The 25,506-nt window shown below is 41.5% G+C and overlaps 1 protein-coding gene across 3 annotated transcripts; it reads right to left on the bottom strand.

The window, feature by feature from the left end:
- On the bottom strand, positions 1-25,506 carry LOC116446428 (cytochrome P450 27C1). Of its 3 annotated transcripts, XR_004241219.1 has the most exons (10): positions 24,935-25,504; positions 20,192-20,382; positions 18,338-18,537; positions 16,322-16,531; positions 14,869-15,032; positions 6,427-6,593; positions 5,588-5,666; positions 5,048-5,214; positions 4,702-4,905; positions 1-2,240 (listed from the first exon to the last, which is right to left on the bottom strand). XR_004241219.1 is itself a non-coding variant. In XM_032114217.1 (9 exons), exons 1-9 carry the CDS (start codon positions 25,256-25,258, stop codon positions 2,124-2,126), a joined length of 1,656 nt encoding a protein of 551 aa, XP_031970108.1. In that variant the 5' UTR covers positions 25,259-25,506; the 3' UTR covers positions 1-2,123. The 3 variants fall into 3 exon arrangements, 2 of the variants coding, with proteins under 2 accessions (XP_031970108.1, XP_031970109.1); XM_032114217.1 differs by lacking the exon at positions 5,048-5,214 and having other exon boundaries at positions 24,935-25,506; XM_032114218.1 differs by lacking the exon at positions 5,048-5,214 and having other exon boundaries at positions 20,192-20,309; positions 24,935-25,078.

The following is a 25,506-nucleotide window of genomic DNA, read 5'->3' as shown; positions in this document are numbered from 1 at the left end:
TTCTGTATAAATATTTTATTATGTATAAAAGACAACTTACATGGATAGATGCTCTATTAGAAAAAAATACTGGCTGTTTTCATGAAAAGATTCAAATGCTATAAAAAGTATTTTAGAATGTCTCTTCCATCTTCTACAGTGATGTATTACTTAGGGACTGATACCAAGTAACACATGTACTGCAACATAGCAGTGGCTGGTGTTTCTAATGATGCTGTGACAAAGCAAAAGAAAGGCACCATATGGCATCCAAATTTGGATTCAACAAGTCAACAAAACCAGGCAGAGGTATGGAGTCAAATACTCAGTCCATAGACTTTTAAACAGATGTTTGAAAAACATCTCCTTCGGGATGTCAGCTGGCTCTGGCAAATACAAATCTCTTCATTTGATTTAAGATGGAGACAATTGAAAATAACAATGGGAAAGAAAAAAAAAAAAGATAGAATAATTGGAAGACCTGGAAAAATCAGAAGGCAAATTTGTTCAAGGAAAATACTCCCAAACAGAATACCTGGTTTTCTTACAGTACACATATATGCTCAATACAAGAATAACATTTTAAAGTCCTTATGTAAGCATTTAATCCTCTCATAGATCAGATCAATTTTGTTTTTCTTTTGTCTAAACCTTGAAAAGGCACCACAAAAAGGAACAAAATACCACAACAATGTGACTGTAGTAGCTAGCTATGTGAAATTTCATGTATACCATTAAAACTACAGTGTGGTATTTAATTTCTAACCTGTCTTTGGCTTCCAAAGGCTAGACAAACAAAGAAAAATGTTGTCATTTTAAAATGCAAAACTTTTGCTAACTTTGCTGAAATATTTATGATTGTCAGTATGTAAACTACCTCCCTAACAACAGTCAGAGCCTGACATGTAAACAGTTAATGATACATAATTACATATGTATCATATTAGGATATGCAGGTTTGAGCACCATTCAAGGCATAACATGGACACAAGGTACAAGGTTTCTCTCAAAAATGAGAATGTAAGGTTAGTGCAGTGATACTAAAGTTATCCAAAGTATCATGCAAAAGAGAATTTTCTGTTGGCTGTCATAGGAAAAATAATAGCATTTAAAAACCAACCAAACAGACAAAACAACCCCCCAAAAACCAATCCCAAATTTCCAGATGTCCACACTTTCTGTTAGGCACTAGACAGTAAAAAAATCTCTCTGAATACTTCAGTAGTCACATTTCCATCCTACAGAACTTTGTATTTGCCTATGGGTTCAGCAAGTTAAAATGGGAAGTTTCCAGTTCTTACTGTTGAAGAACTATGAATAAAAGTAGCATTTTAATTAAATGATAAAAATGTAACAACTACCTCCTTTTAATATTTACATTTGGGTTTGGCATATTAGCTAGAACAGTGACAGTGGCTTGTGCTTTGGTGATGAGAACAATGCCTGGCTTCAAGCTCTCCAATGTGATATTTAAACTTTCATTTTTAAGACTTTTAATTTTTTTTAACTATATAGAAACATTTTATGGGGATTAAGTTTAGATAAATTTGCGTATGTTCTGTATTTCAAGTCTAAACAATGTGACAAAAGTTGTATTTTTTCTATCCTTGCTTTTCATATTACTGGATTTTTTTTTTTTAATACATGCAGAGTAAATGTTTTTACAGATTTAAAAAAAATCAGTGTTACATGGAAACTTTTAAAAAACACTGGAGGAAAAGAAACAGGAGAATACAAACTTATACATGCAGCTAATTTTCACATATACAGTAATCCCCTTGCTCTCAAATACAGTCACTGAGTAGCAGTGTAACAAAACCACTGAATGATACTGACATGTCTGAATTTACTTTTGGTTGGCTTTTTCAATGCATGTGTTGTTATTACTAGGAATTCTCCCACATAAAAGGAGATCCTCAGTGCAAGAAGGATTTTTTTTTTTTTTGGTATATATTTTCATATGTGTAATTAGCTGTTACAGGAGAGGTAACTGCTGTTATGTACTGCTAGAACTAAGGCAGAACATAATACTTCATGATATTGTCAAATACCTAGAAACCAGAGAACAAACATGTTTTAAACTTCCACAAAATGCAAACCTGTTTCCATGAAAATTGCATAAGTACTTCCAAAACATTTGAGTTTCATTTTCTGTCAGAAAATCTCACATTGATGGAGTTTCCAGGAGTCAAAAGTCCATGAGTTTTGGCATGAACTGGTTCTGTTTTGGAAGAAATCTTGATTTCAAAATTCTGAAGTAGCTGTGAACATAAACAGGACAAGTGTTAGAAAAACTGCAAAATTACTGATGAAGATTAGCCTTTAAAAAAGAGAAGAGACTGTCACAAGCAAAATTTGCATTGCCAGTTCTGCAGAGTTTAAGTGCTATGATTCCCATCCAGGAAAATAAAATAAGGTATTACAAGGTAAAGATCATAGTTCAAAATCTTCCTCCTCTGACTGAGGGAGGACTGAGCAAGTCCTTTCTGAAGAACTTCCAGATTAAACAGTCTGAACTATCAAAGAAACTAAGGTCTCTTTCAAACCTTGTGAGGTTCCTCTCTATGTGTTTTTGATTTCACTTCTTTTAATATCAATCAATATGTGAAATTATTAAGAAAGCAATAGGAATCCCAATCCCATCAGACACATTTTTCTGAACAAAAAATACCTCAGCTATCTACTTTTACACCTTCAAGAGGGAAATACTGCAACATCCTCAACTTTTCCTAATAATAAATCTCAAACACTTTTTTCTATAAATTAAGTAATTATCTCTTATCCTTCTCCTAGTATGACTGATGACCAATGCATTATTTTCCTATATATAACTGCCTTTTTCAGAGTCAGATGTTTGACAAAAATGTTATCTAACTTTTCTCTTTTTTAAGTCCTTCTTGTTATTCTCTTTGTCTTCCAAATTTCCTTGAATTTGCCTATATTGTCCTTAAAATGCAGTGTGCAGGGATGGCTGTTTATCACTGCTTAGTGAGGATGCATCAGTGTTTGGCAAGACTGAGTAATTTATCTCATCTTTCTGACATACAAAATGCTTGCTAACGCTGCAAATATAATCTAGAATCACATTGCCTTGTCAGAATTGACTGATTTTTTACTATATCCCTCCAGTATGTTCCTATGGTACTAATATTACCCAGACAGTTGTTCATAAATTTGTATTTATGCATTTATTTCTTCTCAAGGGCACTAACTTGCAACTGTCATTAGTGAATAATTTTGTGCTGCTTCTGGAACATTTCTCCTTTTTTTTTTTCATAATTCTATATTTACATCCCCTGATTTTAACTTAATTCACATCAGCTTGGTATCCCATGCAAACTGTAAAAGTATTCTCTAATCCATCACTTACACTGTTAATGAAAATACTATTAATGAAATGCCTAAATGAAAATAAATGCCATAATGAAAATGCCTAAATCAAATGCAGGACAGAGTTTTATAGAATTTTAATTAAATGCTTTCCCAAGTTCAACAGCAAATATTTGATAGCTACTACCTCCAGCTATTTCCTTTTTCCAACCAGCTGTGCATGCAATTTATGGACACTTCCATGTGGAACAAATTTTATTAATTTAATATAGAGAAAAACATACAGGACGTGTGAAAATACTTCCTGAAGTCAGAGTACATGACTTACTTTATACCCCCATATTAGGTAAGCGATCAAGTCAAAGAAGGAAATCAGACTGGTCTGAAACAATTTCTCTTTGATGAGCTCTATGTGTTTCTAATTTTAAATCACTTAAATATCATCTCAATGTTTGTAAATAGGTTATGTGCTGGTTTGTTCTAGTTTCTGTCCAGAAAACAAAGCAGGTTCTCCATTGCTTCCTCGAGCCTCTTTCTCAAAAAGATGGAAGCATGTTTTTTAACCCAGCCCCCTGGGAGCTCTCTCACTCTCAGGTTCAAAAGACAGGTGCTAATTGTTCAGAGATTGCGCTAGAAATTTCCTGAAGGAAATCCAAAGACAAATTCAGTCAAGCTTTGGTTTGAATACGTAAAATGGATCTAAAAATTTTTATAGTTAAGTAACTATAAATAGTTACCAAATCTTTGAGATTTGATTGCACAATCTGGACTCATTATTTGAGCTGAAGGGGGTCTTGTAAATGACAAAAAATGTAGTAGCTGTTGGGAATGTTTTCTTTATTATATGAACCAATCAAAACCAATATATATCAATATGTACCAACTATTTATATAACTATGAATTATGTGTATCTAAAATGATAATGAGTTAGAAGAAAGAACAAGAAGAGACAGAAAAGCACAGAACACAGAAAAATTCTACTATTTGTCATCACACTGTGATCAGTACAAGGATATAAAATCTATTTTACATCTTTGAAAGTTCTGAATTCTTCTAACTAAAAAATAGAAACTGAGCAGGTAACCATTCTAATATACATTAAGGAACACCTCTGATTTTCTTACAAAAGCCTTCTGTACCAAATCCATATATTTCCCTAACAAACTTACCTTTACCATCATGTGTACTATACCATCTACAATGTAGTTTAAGTACTATGCTACATTTCAAGCATGATTATTTTCAATTTTCCAAGTCTTTGTAGGATGAGTACATTAGACAATAGTCCAAAACAAAGGTTTTGAGCACTGTAGGGTATCCAGAAATGGCATACATAAAAAAAATAATACCAATTCACTTTTCTTCTTGAAATGCTGTCACATAGTTCTAACCTGAATCAGTGCAAGATGGATTTCCAGCTCTGCAATTCTTTTTCCTACACAACTTCGAATGCCATAACCAAAGGGGATGGAGCCAAAGTTGTCTACTCTGTCCAAATTATCTTTTCTCAGCCAGCGCTCAGGTCGGAACTCATTCGCCTCAGAGAAATTTTCTTCACTGTATGAAGTAGCATAATGACAAAGTGCCAGTTGAGTCTAAGGAAAGAAATGACATTTATGTTTAGCTAAATCCAATGCACATAACAAAATTTAAAAGCACTTGCAATTACTGTAATTTCTGCAATAAGAGGTGATAAAAATTAAGTATCTTTGAGTAATTCTAAAGACAAAAGGATACCTCAAAAATCAAATCCCTTTCTCAACTGGTCAAAGGAAATAATCTTCAAATTGTTCTCAATCTTGCTGGATACATTAGAGAAGATGCAGTGGGGAAGGAGATGGGAACAAAAGTCACAAGTATTGGGAATTGTTTCATGAAGTTGCTACGCGAAAAAGGAAGAAACTCTACAAAGGGAATTAACAGACAAAGAATTAGAAAACTGCAAGAATAATGAAATTCATGCTTTTTTAATTGAATTGTACCATTTACACAGAGATGTTATTAATAGACGCCACCCTCAAGAATATTAAGAATAAGTCATGATGATAAATTTCATTTGCCGGTGAGGACCCAAATAAAAAAATATCAAAACAACAGCAACAAGTCAATCATAGCATCCATTTGTGGCATATAAATGGGTATTACTGAAATACTTTCCTCTTAATGTTCTAGCGTGGTGAAATCTTTTAAAATCAATGAAGTGTGTACATGTTGTAGCAGATCATATTTCACACACAAATTAAACTGCTCTCTGCAGAGGACTGCAACAGAACCTACCCCTTTAGGTATCAAGTATCCTCCAATGATCAAGTCTTTTTGGGTCACTCTTCCATTTCCTGGCAATACTGGATATAACCTAGAGAGAAATATTTATCTGAAGTTCAACAGTAATAACTAATACAATTTTTAAAAGTTTAGATTCCAATTTGCATTCACAAATATGCAGCATGAATGCCATATCCATTCACAGCAAAAATGTTTTTTGGAAGTACAGAACACCTTGGAGCTTCAAGGACTTTGAATCATCTGTGAGAATATGAACATCATCTGAGAGAAGTTATTTATTGTAACTGAAGGTTGAGTTATTTGGTCTATGCATTTATTTGCTTTACATATGTACAAGCACAAAGTTAGGTGGTCAACCTGGAGACATTTTAGCACTACTGCTAAAGCCGAAAAAGCCTTATTGATGCCTTCTTTAAATCCTCTTACTCTCCTCACCTCATGATGAACATTCAGTATAAACATATTAAAAGAAGGATGTCACATGCCTTTAATTTAAATCAAGAAGCTTAAAATTATTGATGTGGCACTGCAAAGTACCAGTGGGGGGGAGGAGGTTTTTACATTTCATCATACAGAATAAAGGGAAAAAATCAAGCCTTCAATTCCGGACCTTAACAGACATGCCATACATGTGTGATACCACTGAGAAACATTAACATTATATAATCTATCTTATTCACTGCTTGAGTATCCTTGGACACAATACTGCTACAAGAAATAAAAGTAGAAGCTGCAAATAGCAGTAGCAACAATTAAATAAAAATGCTAGAACTGACTCAAAATCCATTAGAATAACACAGAATTAAATCTTTCAGTTGTCTGCTACTTACCTCAAGGTTTCTTTCAGGACAGCCCTAATCAAAGGCAATTTTGGGACATCGTCAGCAACTGGAACTTGATCTTTCCTCATCTTATTGACTATTTCCTCATAAACACGTTGCTGAACCTCTGGGTGCTTCGCCAACAAGTATATTGCCCAGGACAAAGTAAAAGAAGTCTAAGGAAGAAACCACAATCATCATCATGAAGGCCAACAAGACTAAAAATAATTTCAAGCCAAGAAAAACAATCGGCTTTCAACTATGTGTTTTATATGTTTAAAGTTATGAAACAGACTGGCAATGATTCACATCTGGATTCTGTGGGATGTTGCCAGACTTCAACATCCCCTCCTTCATCCCTTTTCCATCTAAAAGTCCACCACACATCAAAACAATCCATGTTGATATTTTCCCAATGAAATATAAAAAGCAACAGACAAACCAAATGCAAACCCAATTATGTAAACAATATTGAAACATAAACACTCTAAACAGTAATGGATTAAGTTAGTTGTTAGTTTTCAATATGCATTTCACCTTTCCTTCCAATAAAAACACTTCACAGGAAACAAGACAACAAAATACTACTCAGAACATTTCCAAACCCTTTTAAGCATATGGTGGTCCCCTCATAGCATCCACAGAACAGAACAGATATAATCTCTGCTAAGATTATATTTTATCCTTTGGTAAGCAATGCTACATCACTATGTTGGGGGTTTTAGGAGTTCTCCTTTTGTTTTTCTTTTTCTCCTAAAGAATTTTCCCCATATGTGTTGCCAGGAGACAGTAAGGGCTGGATACTTCAGAGAGACAAAAGACCTGGCCACAGCAGGATAGATCCAGCTGACTGCTCTCTTTTACCTGGGGTTTTCTCATCTAGGGCAGAGATGCCATGAGATTTGAACTGGGAAAAAGGGATTGGGTGCAGCCCCTAGTTCTCTTGCCCTCTCAGCGTTTGGAGGGGAGAGAGGATGTGGTCACTGTGGGGAGAATTCATCACCACTGCGGGGTTCTGCCTTCTGCTGCCTTCCTTCTACCATGAGTGGAGCTTGCTCGCTGGAGCAGCCATTGCACTGGGACCCTATTTAACACCCTACCTCACTAAAAGAGGGACTTTTTCACCATCTGCTGGGGTCCCTCAGGAGAAAATCCTGGGATCCCAAGCCCCCCTTTCCCTGCCCTGCTGGGAGCTGGGCCGTGGCTGCCCTGCCCCCGCCATTGCTTCAAGCCTTCGCTATACTGTAGCTCCGCACCCCCTGCCTGCCCAGATGTCCTGGGGTTCCCACTGCAGCTCCAGAGTTTGATACATCTCGTCTACCACCCCGGATTTGTGCTCCTCCCTGATGCTCCAGCCTGCTGTTCCCGAGGGTCCGGCCGGACACCGGGATCGGCTGCCCAGGGGGTTTGTGAAGCCTTTCTTCCATCCCTCCCCGGGATCCCAAGCCACCATTACCGCGTGCTCCCCGAGCTCGCTCCGGAGCGCCCCCTGCAGCCGCAGGGGAACCATCGCACCTGCCCTGCTCACCGGGAGCCGCCAGCGCCCCTGCCGGCTGCGAGCGGAACTGCACCCGAGGGGAAAGGGCCCGACAGCCGAGAGGGCTGGCACTGGGTTTGTGCTTCTGTTTGCTGTTACTGCCGTAGTTACTGCTGTTTGTTTGCCTTGTTATCTATATATTAATAAAGAACTGTTATTCCTATTTCTCATACCTTTGCCTGAAAGCCCCTTAATTTCAAAATTATAATAATTTAGATGGAAGGGGGTAACATTTTCCATTCCAAGGGAGGCTTCTGCCTTCCGTGGCAGACACCTGTCTTTCAAACCAAGACAGATCTTGGCACCCAATGTGGGGCTCGAGGGCATTGGGAGAAAACAGTGAAAAAGGAATAACAGATCCTGGATAACCTCATTTTTGTGTGCTGAACATTGAAACCTCATTAGGCAGCACCATGTGGTCTAGCTTACCCTGGTTCGGGTGGCACGTGGTTGTTTCTCCCCTTTGCACCTCCTTATCTAAACATGGTTCCTATGACTAAGGCCACTGTGGCTGTTACCCAGTTTGCACTATGGGTCAATAAAGTGAAGAATTCATGGGCTTTTAACTTCCTCCAGAATGTGGGTACATGGATAAAGGGCTATCACACACTAAGTGCATGTTTTTAGGGGTTACATTAAAAGTGGTACCTTCTGTGAGGAAATAACACCAGGGTAAGTTTTCTCCCAACCCTTCAACCAGTTCTTTAGGCCTACCCCACCAGCTTTCGAAGGGTTTATATTTCCTCTAGATACTAGCCAAGTGTTTCTGATAGGCCTACTCTATTTAGCATTTTATTTACCTCTAGCAAGTATGGCCAGGGAGGGAATGATAACCAGGGCTAGAAGGGTCCTTCCTCTAGCCATGAAAAGGCACGGGAGAATCAGTGTTGCAAAATAGAATTATTGGGATCAATAAAAGGACTGTACAAGCAAAAACTCTGCATGAGAAAAAGGCCTGTATGAGAAAAAGGCCTGGGAAACAAAGAGGGAGTTTTGAAGATGTACAGCTGTGCAAATAAGACCTGGAGAGGGGAGGTGAACTCTGAATTCTTTTAATCATAACATAACTGTAGAAGCTTGCCAATGTAAGTCCAATTAGGTAGAAGCAGAAATGCGCTTTGATAAGTTTTAAGCCACTTAAGAGTTAACAAGCTGGTATACTATATAAGTGCCTCTGGATTGCTAATAAACGGAGCTTGCTCTTATCAACCACATTGGTTTTGGACTGCAATTTCTCCCCCCGCCGGAGCCACCGGGCCTCTTTTTCAATTCTAACAAATCAGATCTTTTGGATGATGTGGATCCAATGGCCCAGCACATCAGAAATACAAAGAAATTGGTTGATACTGGTGCACAGTGTACCCTAATGCCATTGGGACACATGGGGGCAGAACCTGTTTCTATTGCTGGGGTGACCAGGGATCACAGCAGTTGAACCTATTGGAAGCGGAGGTGAGCCTGACTGGGAAGGAGTGGCAAAAACATCCCATTGTGACTGGCCCAGGGGCCCCATGTATTCTGGGCATAGACTTCCTTCAGAACAGCTATTACAAAGACCCAAAAGGACTCAGGTGGGCTTTTGGGATTGCTGCTGTGGAGGCAGAGGGCAATAGGCAATTGAACACCTTGCCTGGACTATCAGAGAATCCTTCTGCAGCTGGGCTCCTGAAGGTGCAAGAGCAACAAGTGCCAATTGCCACCTTGACAGTGCATCACCAGCAGTATCGGACAAATCGAGACGCTGTGATCCCCATCCATCTGTGAGCTGGAGAGCCAAGGGATGGTCAGCAAGGCCCACTCACCCTTCAACAGCCCCATCTGGCCTGTGCACAAGTCAGATGGAGAGTGGAGATTGACTGTGGACTGTCATGGCTCTACCATTGAGCGCTGCTGTGCCGGACATGTTGGAGCTCCAGTACGAGCTGGAGTCCAAAGCAGCGAAGTGGTACGCCACTGTTGACATTGCTAATGCATTTTTCTCCATTCCTTTGGCACCAGAGTGCAGGCCTCAGTTCGCCTTCTCCTGGAGGGGCATGCAGTACACCTGGAACCGACTGCCCCAGGGGTGGAAGCACAGTCCCACCATCTGCCATGGACTGATCCAGGCTGCACTGGAAAAGGGTGAGGCTCTAGAATATCTGCAGTACATTGATGACATCATTGTGTGGGGGAACACGGCAACGGAGGTATTTGAGAAAGGGGAGAAAATCATCCAGATTCTCCTGGAAGCTGGCTTTGCCATCAAAAGGAGCAAAGTCAAGGGACCTGCCCAGGAGATCCAGTTCCTGGGAGTAAAGTGGCAAGATGGACGACGTCAGATTCCCACCGAGGTCATCAGTAAGATCATTGCGATGTCTCCACCGACCAACAAGAAGGAAACACAAGCTTTCCTAGGCGCCATAGGTTTTTGGAGAAGGCACATTCCTGAGTACAGCCAGATTGTGAGCCCTCTTTACCTGGTTACCCACAAGAACGATTTCCACTGGGGCCCTGAACAGCAGCAAGCCTTTGTCCAGATCAAGCAGGAAATTGCTCATGCGGTAGCCCTTGGCCCAGTCAGGACAGGACCAGAGGTGAAGAACGTGCTCTAATCTGCAGCCAGGAGCCATGGTCTGTCCTGGAACCTTTGGCAGAAGGTGCCTGGTGAGACTCGGGGTCAACCACTGGGATTCTGGAGCCGAAGATACAGAGGGTCCGAAGCCAACTACACCCCAACAGAGAAGGAAATCTTGGCAGCTTATGAAGGAGTCCAAGCTGCCTCAGAAGTAATCGGCACAGAGGCACAGCTCCTCCTGGCACCCTGACTACCAGTGCTGGGTTGGATGTTCAAGGGAAAGATTCCTTCCACGCATCACGCCACCAATGCCACTTGGAGCAAATGGATTGCCCTCATCACACAGAACGCCCATATTGGAAACCCAAATTGCCCTGGGATCTTGGAAATAATTACAAACTGGCCAGAAGGTGAGACTTTTGGATTATCTTCTGAAGAAGAGGAGGAGTAACTGACATGTGCCAAGGAAGCCCCACCATATAACGAGCTGAGTGAGAAGGAGAGTGAAAGATGATATGCCCTCTTCACTGATGGTTCCTGCTGAATTGTAGGTGCTGGCCAGAAATGGAAAGCCACTGTATGGAGCCCCACACGACAAGTTGCACGAGCTACTGAGGGAGAAGGTGGATTGAGCCAACTCACTGAACTCAAAGCCGTCCAGTTAGCTCTGGACATAGCTGAAAGAGAGAAGTGGCCAAAGCTCTACCTCTACACTGATTCATGGATGGTAGCCAATGCTCTATGGGGTTGCCTGGAAAGGTGGAAGAAGGCCAACTGGCAGCATAGAGGAAAACCAATCTGGGCTGCTGATGAGTGGAAAGGCATTGCCACTCAGGTAGAGAAGCTACCCATGAAAGTCCATCAATGTAGATGCCCATGTCCCTAAGAGTCAGGCTAATGAAGAACAGCGTAACAACGAGCAGGTAGATCAAGCTGTGAAAATAGAGGTGTCCCAGATAGACTTGGATTGGAAACACAAGGGAGAGTTGTTCCTAGCTCGATGGGCCCATGATGCCTCAGGCCATCAGGGCAGAGATGCCACCTATAAGTGAGCACGAGACCGAGGGCTGGATTTAACCCTGGACAGTATCTCCCAGGTGATCCATGATTGTGAGACATGCGCTGCGATCAAGCAGGCCAAGCGGGTGAAGCCTCTGTGGTACGGTGGGTGGTGGTCCAAATATAAGTATGGGGAGGCCTGGGAGATTGATTACATCACACTGCCTCAAACCCGCCAAGGCAAGCGCTATGTGCTCACAATGGTAGAAGCCACCACTGGGTGGCTGGAGATCTACACTGTGCCTCATGCTACTGCCCGGAACACCATCCTGGGCCTGGAAAAGCAAGTCCTTTGGAGGCATGGAACCCCTGAGAGAATTGAGTCTGAGAATGGGACTCATTTCAAGAACAGCCTTATAAACACCTGGGCTAGAGAACATGGCATTGAATGGGTGTACCACATCCCTTACCATGCACCAGCAGCTGGGAAGGTTGAGCGGTGTAATGGACTGCTTAAAACCACATTGAAGGCAGTGGGCGGGGGGACTTTCAAAAACTGGGAGGTGCATTTAGCAAGAGCCACCTGGTTAGTTAACACTCGAGGTTCCACCAGCCGAGCAGGCCCTGCCCAATCTGAACCCCTACAAACAACAGACGGGGATAAGGTTCCAGTGGTGCACATGAGAGGTATGCTTGGAAAAATTGTTTGGGTTAATTCTGCCTCGAGCAAAGACAAACCCGTCCGTGGGGTTGTCTTCGCTCAGGGACCAGATTGCACCTGGTGGGTGATGCAAAAGGATGGAGAGACCCGATGCATATCTCAAAGGGACCTTGTTTTAGGGTGAACTACCCATGGCACTGTACTTGTATCTGTATCTGCATGTACATATGTATATAATTGGGGTAATGCATGTATGTATATAGTTTAAAGGTTTAAGTTTGATGTAATATGCTAATATGGGAAAAATGCAGGGTGGATAATGTTGGGGTTTTAGGAGTTCTCCTTTTGTTTTTCTTTTTCTCCTAAAGAATTTTCCCCATATGTGTTGCCAGGAGACAGTAAGGGCTGGATACTTCAGAGAGACAAAAGACCTGGCCACAGCAGGATAGTCCAGCTGACTGCTCTCTTTTACCTGGGGTTTTCTCATCTAGGGCAGAGATGCCATGAGATTTGAACTGGGAAAAAGGGATTGGGTGCAGCCCCTAGTTCTCTTGCCCTCTCAGCATTTGGAGGGGAGAGAGGATGTGGTCACTGTGGGGAGAATTCATCACCACTGCGGGGTTCTGCCTTCTGCTGCCTTCCTTCTACCATGAGTGGAGCTTGCTCGCTGGAGCAGCCATTGCACTGGGACCCTATTTAACACCCTACCTCACTAAAAGAGGGACTTTTTCACCATCTGCTGGGGTCCCTCAGGAGAAAATCCTGGGATCCCAAGCCCCCCTTTCCCTGCCCTGCTGGGAGCTGGGCCGTGGCTGCCCTGCCCCCGCCATTGCTTCAAGCCTTCGCTATACTGTAGCTCCGCACCCCCTGCCTGCCCAGATGTCCTGGGGTTCCCACTGCAGCTCCAGAGTTTGATACATCTCGTCTACCACCCCCGATTTGTGCTCCTCCCTGATGCTCCAGCCTGCTGTTCCCGAGGGTCCGGCCGGACACCGGGATCGGCTGCCCAGGGGGTTTGTGAAGCCTTTCTTCCATCCCTCCCCAGGATCCCAAGCCGCCATTACTGCGTGCTCCCCGAGCTCGCTCCGGAGCGCCCCCTGCAGCCGCAGGGGAACCATCGCACCTGCCCTGCTCACCGGGAGCCGCCAGCGCCCCTGCCGGCTGCGAGCGGAACTGCACCCGAGGGGAAAGGGCCCGACAGCCGAGAGGGCTGGCACTGGGTTTGTGCTTCTGTTTGCTGTTACTGCCGTAGTTACTGCTGTTTGTTTGCCTTGTTATCTATATATTAATAAAGAACTGTTATTCCTGTTTCTCATATCTTTGCCTGAAAGCTCCTTAATTTCAAAATTATAATAATTTAGATGGAAAGGGGTTACATTTTCCATTCCAAGGAAAAAACTGTCACACACTAAAAATGGAAAATTAATGGTCCGAAAAATTAGAAAATTAATGGGATGAAAAACTGCTTTTCTTAACCAAACATCAAAAGCTCTGCAAAGTCATAAGCCCTTGGGATATTTAACCAATGGAATAATATTCAGGACATAAAGATTTACATATGCTCCTTATTTTGGAATTCAAAAGTGATACTGTTGGGGTTTTTTTGTTTTCTCAAGAAATGTTAAAAACTTCCTTAAAACAACAACAAAAAATTCTGAATTCAATTATCCAAGGAGTTTTAATTTTCTTTAAGAACATTTTACTTTTTTACTTATTTTAAGCTTTTCTACTGTATGACTATTAAAGTTCTACATAGCACTTTCTTTATCAAATTAATATAATTTCTTTTAAAATTTTGTTCCATTACAATCATTATAATAGCAGCGTTCATTGATACATATAACTCTGTATACATTGTATATACAATAACTCATCTTTCCTTATTCTTCTGATTGTCATGCTACAGTCAGTACTGAGTTACACTGATTTCATATGATAGGAGTAAGAGGAGGGGAAGATATACACATGACATTAATGTTTCTTCAAATGATCTATATGGCAAAGCAGAAGAATAAAGAATAAGAGACACTTAAGACACATTCCTAGATGTTAACATATTGGATGCACCAGCCCCATTAGTCCTGAACCCTTACCACAGCTCTTTGCCTCAGCATGACTCTATGTTGCCAGCAGAAGCAGGGGTAGAGTGAACTTATGCCTTACCCACATCATTGCTGGCCTAACATCCCCCTCCTAATGGATTCCAGCAGAAATCAGGTATCTGATCCATAATGTGCGTCCCAATCGATTTAATTAGCCACACATGAAAATCCTTTACCAAACTCTACATAGGAGCTTGTTGATCAATTTTTTTCACACTACCTTTCAGCTAACTTTTCTATTGTGGTCTACCTAAAGTAGCACAAACACCAACCTGATAAACAAACTAGTAAAAGAAAATGTGTAAAATACAAGCTGAATGTAAAGACAATTGCTATTTTATCTGTTTAATAAGTCTGTGGAACAGACTCTCAAGTGATGGGTTCCTTCCTGCAAACCACAGCTAGAACAGAACACTGACTTCATTCCAGTGGAGAGATTACACAGTACAGGAAATATTTTGTATTACTTTAAAGGCATCAAGGCTTAAATGTGTTAAAAATTACATCCTTATAAACAACATAACCCCCCTGAAGAGAGCTGCTAGTGATACTGGTTTATGAAAACAGCTATGCACAAGAAAAATGGTAACAAGCTTACTGTGTCCACTCCTGCCAGAAGCATTTCAGTCATGTTGGCATAGATCTCTTCCAAAGTAAGTTCCTTACGCCCTAGGAGGTCTGTAAGTAGCCCACCATTCACTACTTCTCCTTGGTCAAGCTGAGACTGAATAGCCTTCAATTTGTTGTCAACATGGATTTGACCTTTGGGATTCAAAATAATTGTTAAGCCTCCATTTTTATTTTTCTGCTGGTTTCATTCAGTAATCACATTGCTCACTTATGCTACACTGCACATCCAGAGGAAAAAAATTCTCTTTTCTCATGGAAAAGGTCTTAGAGTGGTGGTGGAGGTCCTTGGGTACTCATGGCAAGGAAAGATTGAGCTGACAGGAACCTTGGAAGCTCACAGCATGAGAATGCTGAGCACAAAGAAAGGACACAAGAGACTCCAGTTTTCCCTTTTCTCCAGGGAAGCTCGAGGCCAAGTTCTTACACCCACCTGGCTTTTTTTTCTGATGACTCTGCAAGAAGTGGTGAACTCTGCAGAACATGCTGCAACCCAGCACAGAGAGGCTGCTACAAGATGCTAGCAGCAACCAGAACGTCAAAGCCACAGAACTTAACTACTCTGAGGACAAAGATGAGGAGCATCAAGTAGTAACAAAAATTGAAAAACTTCAGTGAATGACACGCTGAGCAATTTCACCCACAGTTCCATGTATACCTTAGTGACTGCAAACAGCATCTTTGGTCAAACAATGGATTAAGAGGAGAAAAGTTCCTCAGAAAGTTAATGACTCACAGAATGAGCTTACAAAAAACTGAAAATGCATGCAGCTTTCTAATATTTGAGAGAGAAAAAGGATTCAGGTTTTTTTAACACTCAAGAACATTAAAAAAAATTGCAAAGACAACTCCTTCTGCCTACTTACATGAACGTACATGAAAGCTGATTCATAAAGCAGCCTGGAATGTTTTATTTACCAAAAACCCCCATATTGTAGTACATCAGTGTACTTCGATGTCAACTTATACACTTGTATATATATATAAATAAAATTTTAAACATGTTTAATTAATTGCCAGAGCCTAGTTTATTAACTTTCTAGTCAGTTTTAGTGGTGATTATTTGTCAGGGTGCTTAACTAAAATTTTGCTGAAGTCAATGAAACTACCGTCATTAAAATTGAAGTGGCTTAAGATAAAACCTTGGCAAAGAACTTGGACCTGGAATGACAAGTGGGTACTGAAACAGATGAAAATAAATAAAGAAAGAGCAGTATAAAAAAGGAGAGTTTTGAAATGTACTAGTAAAATTTGTTTTCAGTAGAATATTTTTTAAAACAGTTCCCCTGTCCAGCCTGCATTTAATATGAAACTTCTGCCACAATGTCTTCTTACAATTTTGGAAGAGAAATGCAGCTTGTCCCATTCAAACACACACAGAACCTGCACAAATACAGCTGAACTTTTCTACTACTAAGTCTTACTAAATTTGAAGAGTCCATCCCAGGATCTGCAGAACTCTCTCCAGGGTTTTGGAATAAGTGGACGAAGCCATTTGGGAATAGCACCTGCATACATAGTGGTCTTAAACATGCTAAACATCAATTCCAGAGCCTCAATATATTCAACAGTCTGCTGTGGGACGTTGTTTTCCAGGCAGCCCAACCGACATTCGTACAGAATAGTCGCCACACCTGCACGTAAAAAATCAAAGAATTGGCTATACATATGCATCACTACGTATTAATAATTTAAGGAATTAACTAACAGAAAATTTAACTACCTTACAAGAAATTATTATTATTATTATTATTGTTGTTGTTGTTGTTGTTGTTGTTGTTATTATTACTACTTCAGTTGGGGAACAGATAGAACAGAAATTCGAAACACAGTAAAATAGCCCAGCTAAACAATGTAGCAAGAGAGTAGTTGCTATGTCAGTAATGCTCAGCATGAGAAGACAGACAGGAATTCCATCAGAAGTAGAGCAGCCTCCAGCCTGTTTGCTGTGTTTTACATTGCACTACAAATCCTGAGCCTGCCCTGCTGGCCTTTGAACCCACACGGACACGCAAGTCCAAAGACATTTCTGATAACTGGTGACAATGCAGGAGTTTCCACCAGTGGCTGTGTCTGCCATCAGCTGGTAGCAAATGAATACTGAATCTGTATAAATGGATAGAAAGCTTGCACTCCAGACAGTGCTTTTACTGCACACACCATACTCCACCCAGCCCTGAAAAACAGCAAGCGTGACACTGTTTCAAGTGATGATGTTGACTGTCTCTTGTTGTGACTTGCTGTAATTTTCACAGATGTTTTTATGCAGTACTGCAGGCACCCCCACTAGAAATTATCTTTACTGACAAAAATGATTTTAAAATTTGGTTATTTTCAACTCAATCTTCCTTCCCTAATTTTCCTCCTGGGGAAGATATTTTTCTGTGCCTTTTATTTTTTTTGTGCCTCTTTCAGAAACTGCTAGTTCTTATACCTCCTCTTGCTGCTTAAATGGTCCTTTTGAAGAAATCTTACATATTGGTTCCCAAAGAGTTACAGTGTAAGTTAAATAAACAGCAAGTCATATAGAAAACAAGTGTGTGCCAGGCACAAGTTATAAATGAAAAACTAAAAGAATGTGAAGAATTTACACTGACCCATCAGTTATAGTGAATCTGTAAGCTCACAGTTTGAAATTCCATAAACTGGTAGTTAAATGCCATTTTTAGACACTATTAATGTGAAACAGACCAAGCAGACAGCCAGCAATTTGATACATCTTCATAAGTGAGCAATTTGGAAATTCTTCAAATCCCAAGTTACTCAGCTGCCTGTCAGCAAAGAGTACCAATGTTTTTAAAAGGTATTACATATAACAAGATGGGGTTGTAAGCAGTCAGTTAAAGAAATACATGAAATAAACATCACCAAGAGATTTCTGTAAGAACACAGGAAATGCCAACCAGGCTCAGGCCAGGGTTCCGTTCAGCATTCCCTCATTAATGGTAGCCAGTAGCAGATGATATTAAGGCAAGCATAACAATCCCTCACTTGGCATGCATAAGCAGGGAAAAGCAGTATCTTTTCCCACATTAAGCTATGAACTGAATTTAGGTACATCACATGGGGATTCCCCATTGGAATTTGGCTGGTATATTGTGAAATTAACATGTCTTAGAAGTCACCTGTTAGAAGGTCAGCACCCTTATTCTTGAGAAATCAATACAGAAATACAGAGTACTGAGACTGTTCAAGGCCTTGCTTGAACATTTCACCTATACACCAGCTTTTCCATGGGAATTGCTCCTTAATACAAGGTATCAGGTCTTTGGACTCTGCAAAGGAATTCTACTGATACCCACTGCACTAACGAGGAAGACACACGAATGCAGAATATCAAACTTCCCTTTTCAGATTAATCACAATGGGGCACAGTCATTTGACAGAAATGCCTAACCACAACCACGCTGCTTTTCTTTACAGATCCAGCCCAAGCTTACCTTCCATTGAATACTTGAAGAAAAGTTTGTTAACATTAGTCACTGTTTCTCCATCTTCCTCTTGACTTCTGAGGCTGTGGATTCTTTTAATTAAGTCTGCGATAACTTCATTGACTCCTTCAGAGTAAACAGCTACATCTTTGGGTTTCAGAATTTTTTGGCTCAGTACACTTCTCATTTTTAGCCATTGCTCCCCCTCCCTAGAAAAAATTATCAATAATATCTATACATAGTTTTCCTTAACAATCATCAGTTGAGTAAAAGCTCTGCAACCAAACCGTTTGCAATTTTTCATGTCATATGAAAGCAAGTAGGTAAAATGAAAATCATGATAATGTATATTTTGTATTATGCTCCTACAGTTTTATTCTGCATTTTTTGCACATCCTCATTAAATTTCAGTGTTGCAACATGTATGTTCAGGTGTAAGTCAATCTCTGGGTTGAGTGACAGAACTTGCCCACTCAGTGCTCTGAATTTGACAAGTGTCCCTATGTTAGTCTGTTAGTAGTAGCTAATGCAAGAAATTAGTAGAATATTCTATTAAAATTATTTTAAATAAGTATTTGAATGGGTAGTCTGCAAAACTGCTTGTACGCAGAATCAGTACTTAATTACCAAATAAAGGTATCACATTCAGATCTGACAAATCAACAACTTGAGCTGGTACCATAAATCCCATTACCGATACATCACTTTCAGCTACCCCAATTCTAAACCATCAAAGTAATAAGAGAGAAGACCTACCTGTAGAGAAACAACTTAGAGCTACAGATTCTGCTTTAGATGAGCTATGCTTGGAAACCTTTGTGCTGAAGACTAAAAATCTGAATTGCAGTATCTAAATGCTCAATATGAGCTGAGTATTTGGGAACAGTGATTCCAGGGATATCTTTCAATTCCTTATGAAAACGGGAAATTATCTTTTAAATGTTTATTTTAAATTATCATATTTCCCATTACTTTTTTTACCTAGAGCAATGCCATTGCAAGGCACAGAAACTTACTGGCCAGCAGAAAAATTTGATCTCTTTAACAGGTATTTTCTGAGTCTCCTGATTTAAGATCTCTTTCTATTAAGTATCAAGGAACTGTTAGTTTGAGTCTCAACTGCAGCTTAAGATTTGAGTCTACAGTGCAATATATAAAGCCTTTTGCTACCATGAAAAAACAGACTGTCCATGACTCAGGAAATTATCTTCCCTCTAAATAAACATCCTATGTCAGTGGGGACTGTGAGTAGGTCCCAGTGGGAATTAACCACACCCACAGGCTCTGCCAGGTTATACAAGCTGAACAGACAGATAACTCCTCTGGAATCAGCCAGATTCAAAAATATCTGTGTGGGGATGCACTATGGTGTGAATTCACCATCTCTACATTAGTCTACTGAGGGGGCACTTCGGTGGACAATAAAGCCAAAACCAATCTGAGCCAACAATTCCACACAGCACACTGCCAACCAGATGGAACAGTCTAGAACTGATGCAATAAACCCACATTCATGCAGTGCAGTGCCAAAGATAGTAAGCTCTAGTCTGTAAAACTGCTTGCAGGTAAGTGAGGCAGCTCAGACAACTCCTGTTTATCAACATTCCCAAAGATTGTATTCATGCAAAGTAGCTCACTTTGTAGTGTAGTTCAACTACACATCATTACCATCCCTTTGAAACTTCACAGCAGAACAGACAAATTCACAGCATTCACCACAAATACCTACTCACTTCCCCCCACTAGACACACAGATTTCCCCACACAGAACAGCCTGATTTCCCAGATGACCTGTGCAGTCCTTCAGAAAATCACTGAACTTATACAAGAAAACAAGGCAAGTGGAGGAGTAACAACACTTACGCAGAAATGAGTCCCGTGGATTTCCCCCGTAAATCTCTGTACTCCTGCCAGGATTCCATGTTGGCTCTTTGTGGTGCTCTGCCTTCTGCTCGGAGGACTTGAGCAACCATGTCTCGATCTGCAATGGATACAACAAACTGGGGACCAAAGCGAGACTTGAAGATCTTTCCATATTCCTGAGTGTGCTTTTGCTACAGCATCACCAACAAAGAGAAACAGAAGTCAAGTATTACTAAGGAAAACTATCACAAAAGGAAACTGACAATTTGTCATACACAATCTCTCACATCTCAAATTTTATCTCCAGCCTTCCAGTCAAGGAATAGTTTGAAATGTCAGGAGAAGCATCTAAGCATTACAGTGAAATATTCACAAGGAAGAGAGGTCACACAGTTCAGGACTCCTGACTGAAAAGACCAAAAGCTCTAAGGCACAGAGTGTGAGTGAAACCAAACACTGAGAAGATGAAAGGACCTGGTGCACTTAAAAATACATCCCTTCAGATCAAACAGGTTAGAAAGAATGTCTGCAAAAATTAAAAACGTGAAAGCATATAGGGTTAAATTAACAGCATAATACAAAGATATAATTTAATATCTTTTGTAAATCACTACTTACTCTATCATTTAATTGCTTATAGAAAAGCTACATGTAAGTTTCTTACACCTAACCAAGAACAATGACAGCACAACAGCCTAGTGAAAAACTGCATTTTGGAACAGACTTGTCAGCAGTGAACTTGAGAGAGACGTACGATAATTCTGCAAAAGAAGGAAAAAGGTGGGGTCTTATTCTTGCAGTGAGGTTTATTGAGTGGTTGATCCACAAATCATGTGATTCAAGCTGAAGGCAAGCAAGAGGATTGGAAATTAATAAAGAAGATTGGAAAACATTAAACCGTGTATATATATTAAAACAAACAAAACCAACCCAAAAAGTTTTCCAGTCAGAATGCACTATCACTGTCCCATTAAACCTTACTGATTATTTCAAATAAATTTCATTCTGACATGGTCATGAAGTGAAATTCTCAACTCTTAGAAATCCACTTGGAGTTGAGGTACCTCCTCATTTCAGAGGGGAAAAAAACACACCAAAACTGCAAAGCAGTTATTAAAAAGACATTATTAAAACGTAATCAGTTCTAAAGCCTTTATTTCTGGTTAAAGTATTAAGACGTAAACTGACCAAAGCTTAACTTTGACACGTTACCTACATTCTAATCCAAAGACATCTGCACACAGAGTTATGCTGAATATAAACCAAAGGTGGTTGACACCAACTACACTTGTGAAAGTCTAGTATTGACCCAAGATTAACTTATGTGAAATATATTTTATTCAATCTTAGTTACAGGGATGAATTGTTTAATTGCCAACAGTTTAAGACACATGAATCACTCTTCAGAATATGATACCAAGTGCATATAAAAAATGTAACACTTTTTGTGTGGTTTCCAAATAAGCCATGAGTTCTGCAGTTGTGGTCTCTGCCAGTCACCTCTCAACTACTTTTGGAACACAATGGCCAACTTAGACTGAAGTTCTAAAGGTCTCCCACAACGATATTCTTACCATTTTCAAAAGTCATTATCTGGATTCATGAGACACACAGTCATCCTGCTGAGGGAAATGCTACAGCAGGACTCAACTGCTGTCCTTTCTGCTTGGTCTGCTCCTAACCAACACCACAGGGAGAGCAATGTATGAACAAGCACTCCCAAAATCCAAAGTATCTCTTGCCTTGGAGATATTTTAGGGATACTGAACTTGGAGATAATAACTTTGAGAGTATATGCCTTTAAAGGAAGACATGAGTTGGGAAAGGAGTGCAGCAAGGAAAAATCAATGGAGTGAGGGGAATACAGAAAAACAGGTTCAACAAATGTTGCTATTTATAGAGCAGCTTGGTTTTTTTTTCACTGATGGTGAGGTTTACATGGGACAATGAACTTCAACAGAAAATAAATCAAGTGACAAGCTATCCAATCAATAAATTAAATACTAGTTTTAAACCAGAAATGGACAGGCACAAAGCATTTGGACATTTTTTTCTTTCAATAGAATGAACATCAGTCTATACATTTCACATATTAAAAAATGCCCAGGATTTCTTTTTCCATATTTTCCATCATAACATGGGTTTTCCTTTCCCTTGTTCCAAACCTTGAAAATGTTCCACTCTAGTGCCTCACATACCACTCTCATGCCAGTCATTCTTTCACACACCATAAATTCAAACTGCCAGCATCCAAATCCCTCCCTCCTCACCTTTCTTTTCTTCATCCTTGCATAGCACTGATGAGACAAAAGAGATCTAACCCCATCAAATTAAAAATACTTTCCCTTCATCTTAATTGCAGTAGGCATTACTACTTTGGCCAGCACTAACTGGAACCATGTTACTGAGAACAGAACCTCCTTTGTGAAAAAGTGCTCGGCTTCCCCACACCTTCTGCATATAGCGCACAAATATTTGCATGCACTGAAGGACAATGTTTAAGTAGCTGTGCTGGTTACCAAAGGGTTTGGTATTAATTCATTCCTGACATTCACTGTATTGTTAAATTTAACAGACTGTTATTAATCCAGTTAATGCCTGCTTCCATTCTATGTGTAGGCAAACAGGGCATCTTGTGATTTTTGAGACTCTAAGCAGAATAAATACTGGTATTACATTGCAACTTATCCTTCCTCACACTTTCCTTTCTAGGAATAATATTCACTAAAGAAAGAAATACCCATATCAGCTAGTGGTAGCAAAAAGCATACACTATTTAGGATGTCTTACATTCTTTTTATTATTTTGAATAATTTTCACTGTTTTGACAGGGAAAGAACTTGAAACCAATGGTAACATCTTTTTTAGTGTTATGAAAATATGATGAGTACCTCTCCAATTCTGTACACCACCACAGAGTTAGAGAAAAAAGAAGAAAAAAGCTTTAGTTGTCTTCAAGTTTCATATGCATGTCTTGGTTAGCAAGCAATCAAATTCATCATCAGCAATGTTGTTTCGGTGCCATGGAACACAGCATACACCCTAACATTTCTTCTTAAAAATCTAAATGGTAAATATAACAAAGCTGGACAAAACTAAGCAACTTATGCAATTCTTTTTTTTTCCTGACTCCTGCCTCTTTCTGGTGTTTTTAGGACTTTGTAAAACTTAACTTTCGAGTTTTGATTCTCAAACCACTTAAAAGTTCTGCTTTCTTTAGTTTCCCTTTTCTGTTTTTATCTCCCTTTCTTTCTGAAATTTCAATAATTTTCAGGCAGCAAACCTCTTGGGGCTGACTGTGAATTTCTTCCTAGCGATTTGGGAAAGATCACTAAAAAAAGCAAAATAATAAATCCGCCATTTGAGGTATTCTCAACGAGATCTGCCCTGCCGGTGGAAAGCGTTATGGATCCACAGCTGCAAAAGGGTGAAACACACCTCTTTACTCCCTTATACACAAGTGCTTCCTTTAAAATAGCTTGGACTACACAGGGAAAGGGCCCCAGGAGATGCACTGTGGCTTTTCAGGAATGAAACCCACATGTTTGGCAAGCAACCAAAACAATTCATCTCTGGATAGCGACAGCCTTACGGTAAGAGTGCTGCCCATGCCAGCATCCCCGAGGCGCTGCACAGAGAAGGAGGATCCTTGTCCACCCAGCTCCCGCCGTGCCACGCAGGGATAACGCGCCTCACCCACCCCCACCAGGTGCGACCGACGGAGGGGACCCGCCGCGGCCCGCGGGACACCACAGCAGCAGAGGTGCCCAGACCACAGAACGCTTCTCAAGCCCCACCCGGGCTCTGGCTCCCTCGACCGCCTCCCCCCACTTCAGCACCGCCACCCGCCAGGTGACAGAGCCGCCCTCCCCCCTTGCCTCCCCTCACGCCGCCATCCGGCCCCGCTTCCCGCCACCCGCTCCCCTCCCCCGCGCCAGTGTGGCGGCCGGAGAGGGGGCGGCAGGGCCGGCAGCGCCAGTCACCGCCACTCCCGGGCCTGTCCCTCACCCCCGGAGAGGTTCAAACCGCCCGCCTCCTGCTGAAGGGACGGGGGCGGACAGCGCTGACGGCAGCGGGGCCCGGCGCATCTTCCGCCCCGTCAGGGGATTGATACAGGCAAAGTGTGTTTATGTAAGGGGAGGCCGGGGTAGGAGAGACAAAATGGTCTCTGAACACAGCGGAGCAGCGCCGGGCCGGGCTGAGGGAAGGGCAGCGGCGGTGGCGCCTCAGCCGCGGCAGGGCTGGGGCGGCCCCGGGTGCCGGCACAGCCTCACGGCACGGGTGGGTGCTACGGTCTAAGATTCCGGGAAAGCCCACGCTTCCCAGCCCTGCCTGCCAAAAATAAGCCCTCTGCAAGCTTGTGAAGCAGCCCACTTAAAAATAAATAAATGATACCTTTTTTTTTTTTTTCTTTTTTTCCCCCCCTTTCAGCCTGAGGCACCTCCCCAGCGGTTCAAAACGCGCACAAAGATTAGCGGGGAGCGCTCGCGGGCACCGGGGCACGGGGAGCCGGGATCGGGGATCCCCTGCGAAACAAAACTGCCGGAGCCTCCGATGCTGCGGGAACTGGAGTGGGGGATCCCCTGAATCCTGCCTCTCCCCAGCGGGAAGGCGGCGCGGCGATGCCCAGCTGCGGTGCTGCTAAGCCGGCGATTCACCGGTGTTTAGGAGGGGAGGGGAGGAAAGGAAAGGTATAAGTAATCCTGGCGTGATTAAAGCATTAAGTAGCCGAGTGAGCTGTACCTGGATTTCATGAATGCGGCCGAAGCCGTCCTTCCAGAAGAACTCGTAGAGGTTATAGAGGGTGTTGGGTCCGGGCATTTCGTGCAGGCTCTTCACCCTGCCCAGGCGGCCCGGGGGAGGCTCCAGCAGCTCCGCTCCGCGCCCTTCGCCTTTGTTCCCCGCCGCTGGCCGCGGGCTGCTCCTCATCTGCAGGGACTGGCTGCTGCAGAGCCGGGACAGCCCGGGAAACCTGCTGCTGGCTAAAAGTGCCTGGTAAAAGTAAGTCCTCTCACATTCACGCGTCTGCTTGCATTTCATCGTCAAAACTCTGGTGAAGAACGACATGCTTTTTAATTTCAGAAGGGTCCAGTTTGGTCCTGCAGCTGCTTTTCTGGTTGCTCTTTCTTCAGTGCCTGCCTTAACTTGTAAAAGCAGCACTTCTCTGTGGGGATAAGAAGCGAGCAGAGTCCTCAGGCAGATGCAAAAGGGTGCTCTTTATTGCCACAAATCAGGCCTCTTTAAGCAGTTAGGCCTTTGTAAGTTACATATTTTCAAAGGACAACAAATATAATTCAACCAACCACCATAAGCCA

The sequence above is a fragment of the Corvus moneduloides genome, chromosome 7 (assembly GCF_009650955.1).
Source record: "Corvus moneduloides isolate bCorMon1 chromosome 7, bCorMon1.pri, whole genome shotgun sequence".
In the NCBI taxonomy this organism is placed as follows: Eukaryota; Metazoa; Chordata; class Aves; order Passeriformes; family Corvidae; genus Corvus; species Corvus moneduloides.
This window is presented reverse-complemented; position numbering and strand designations above follow the sequence as displayed.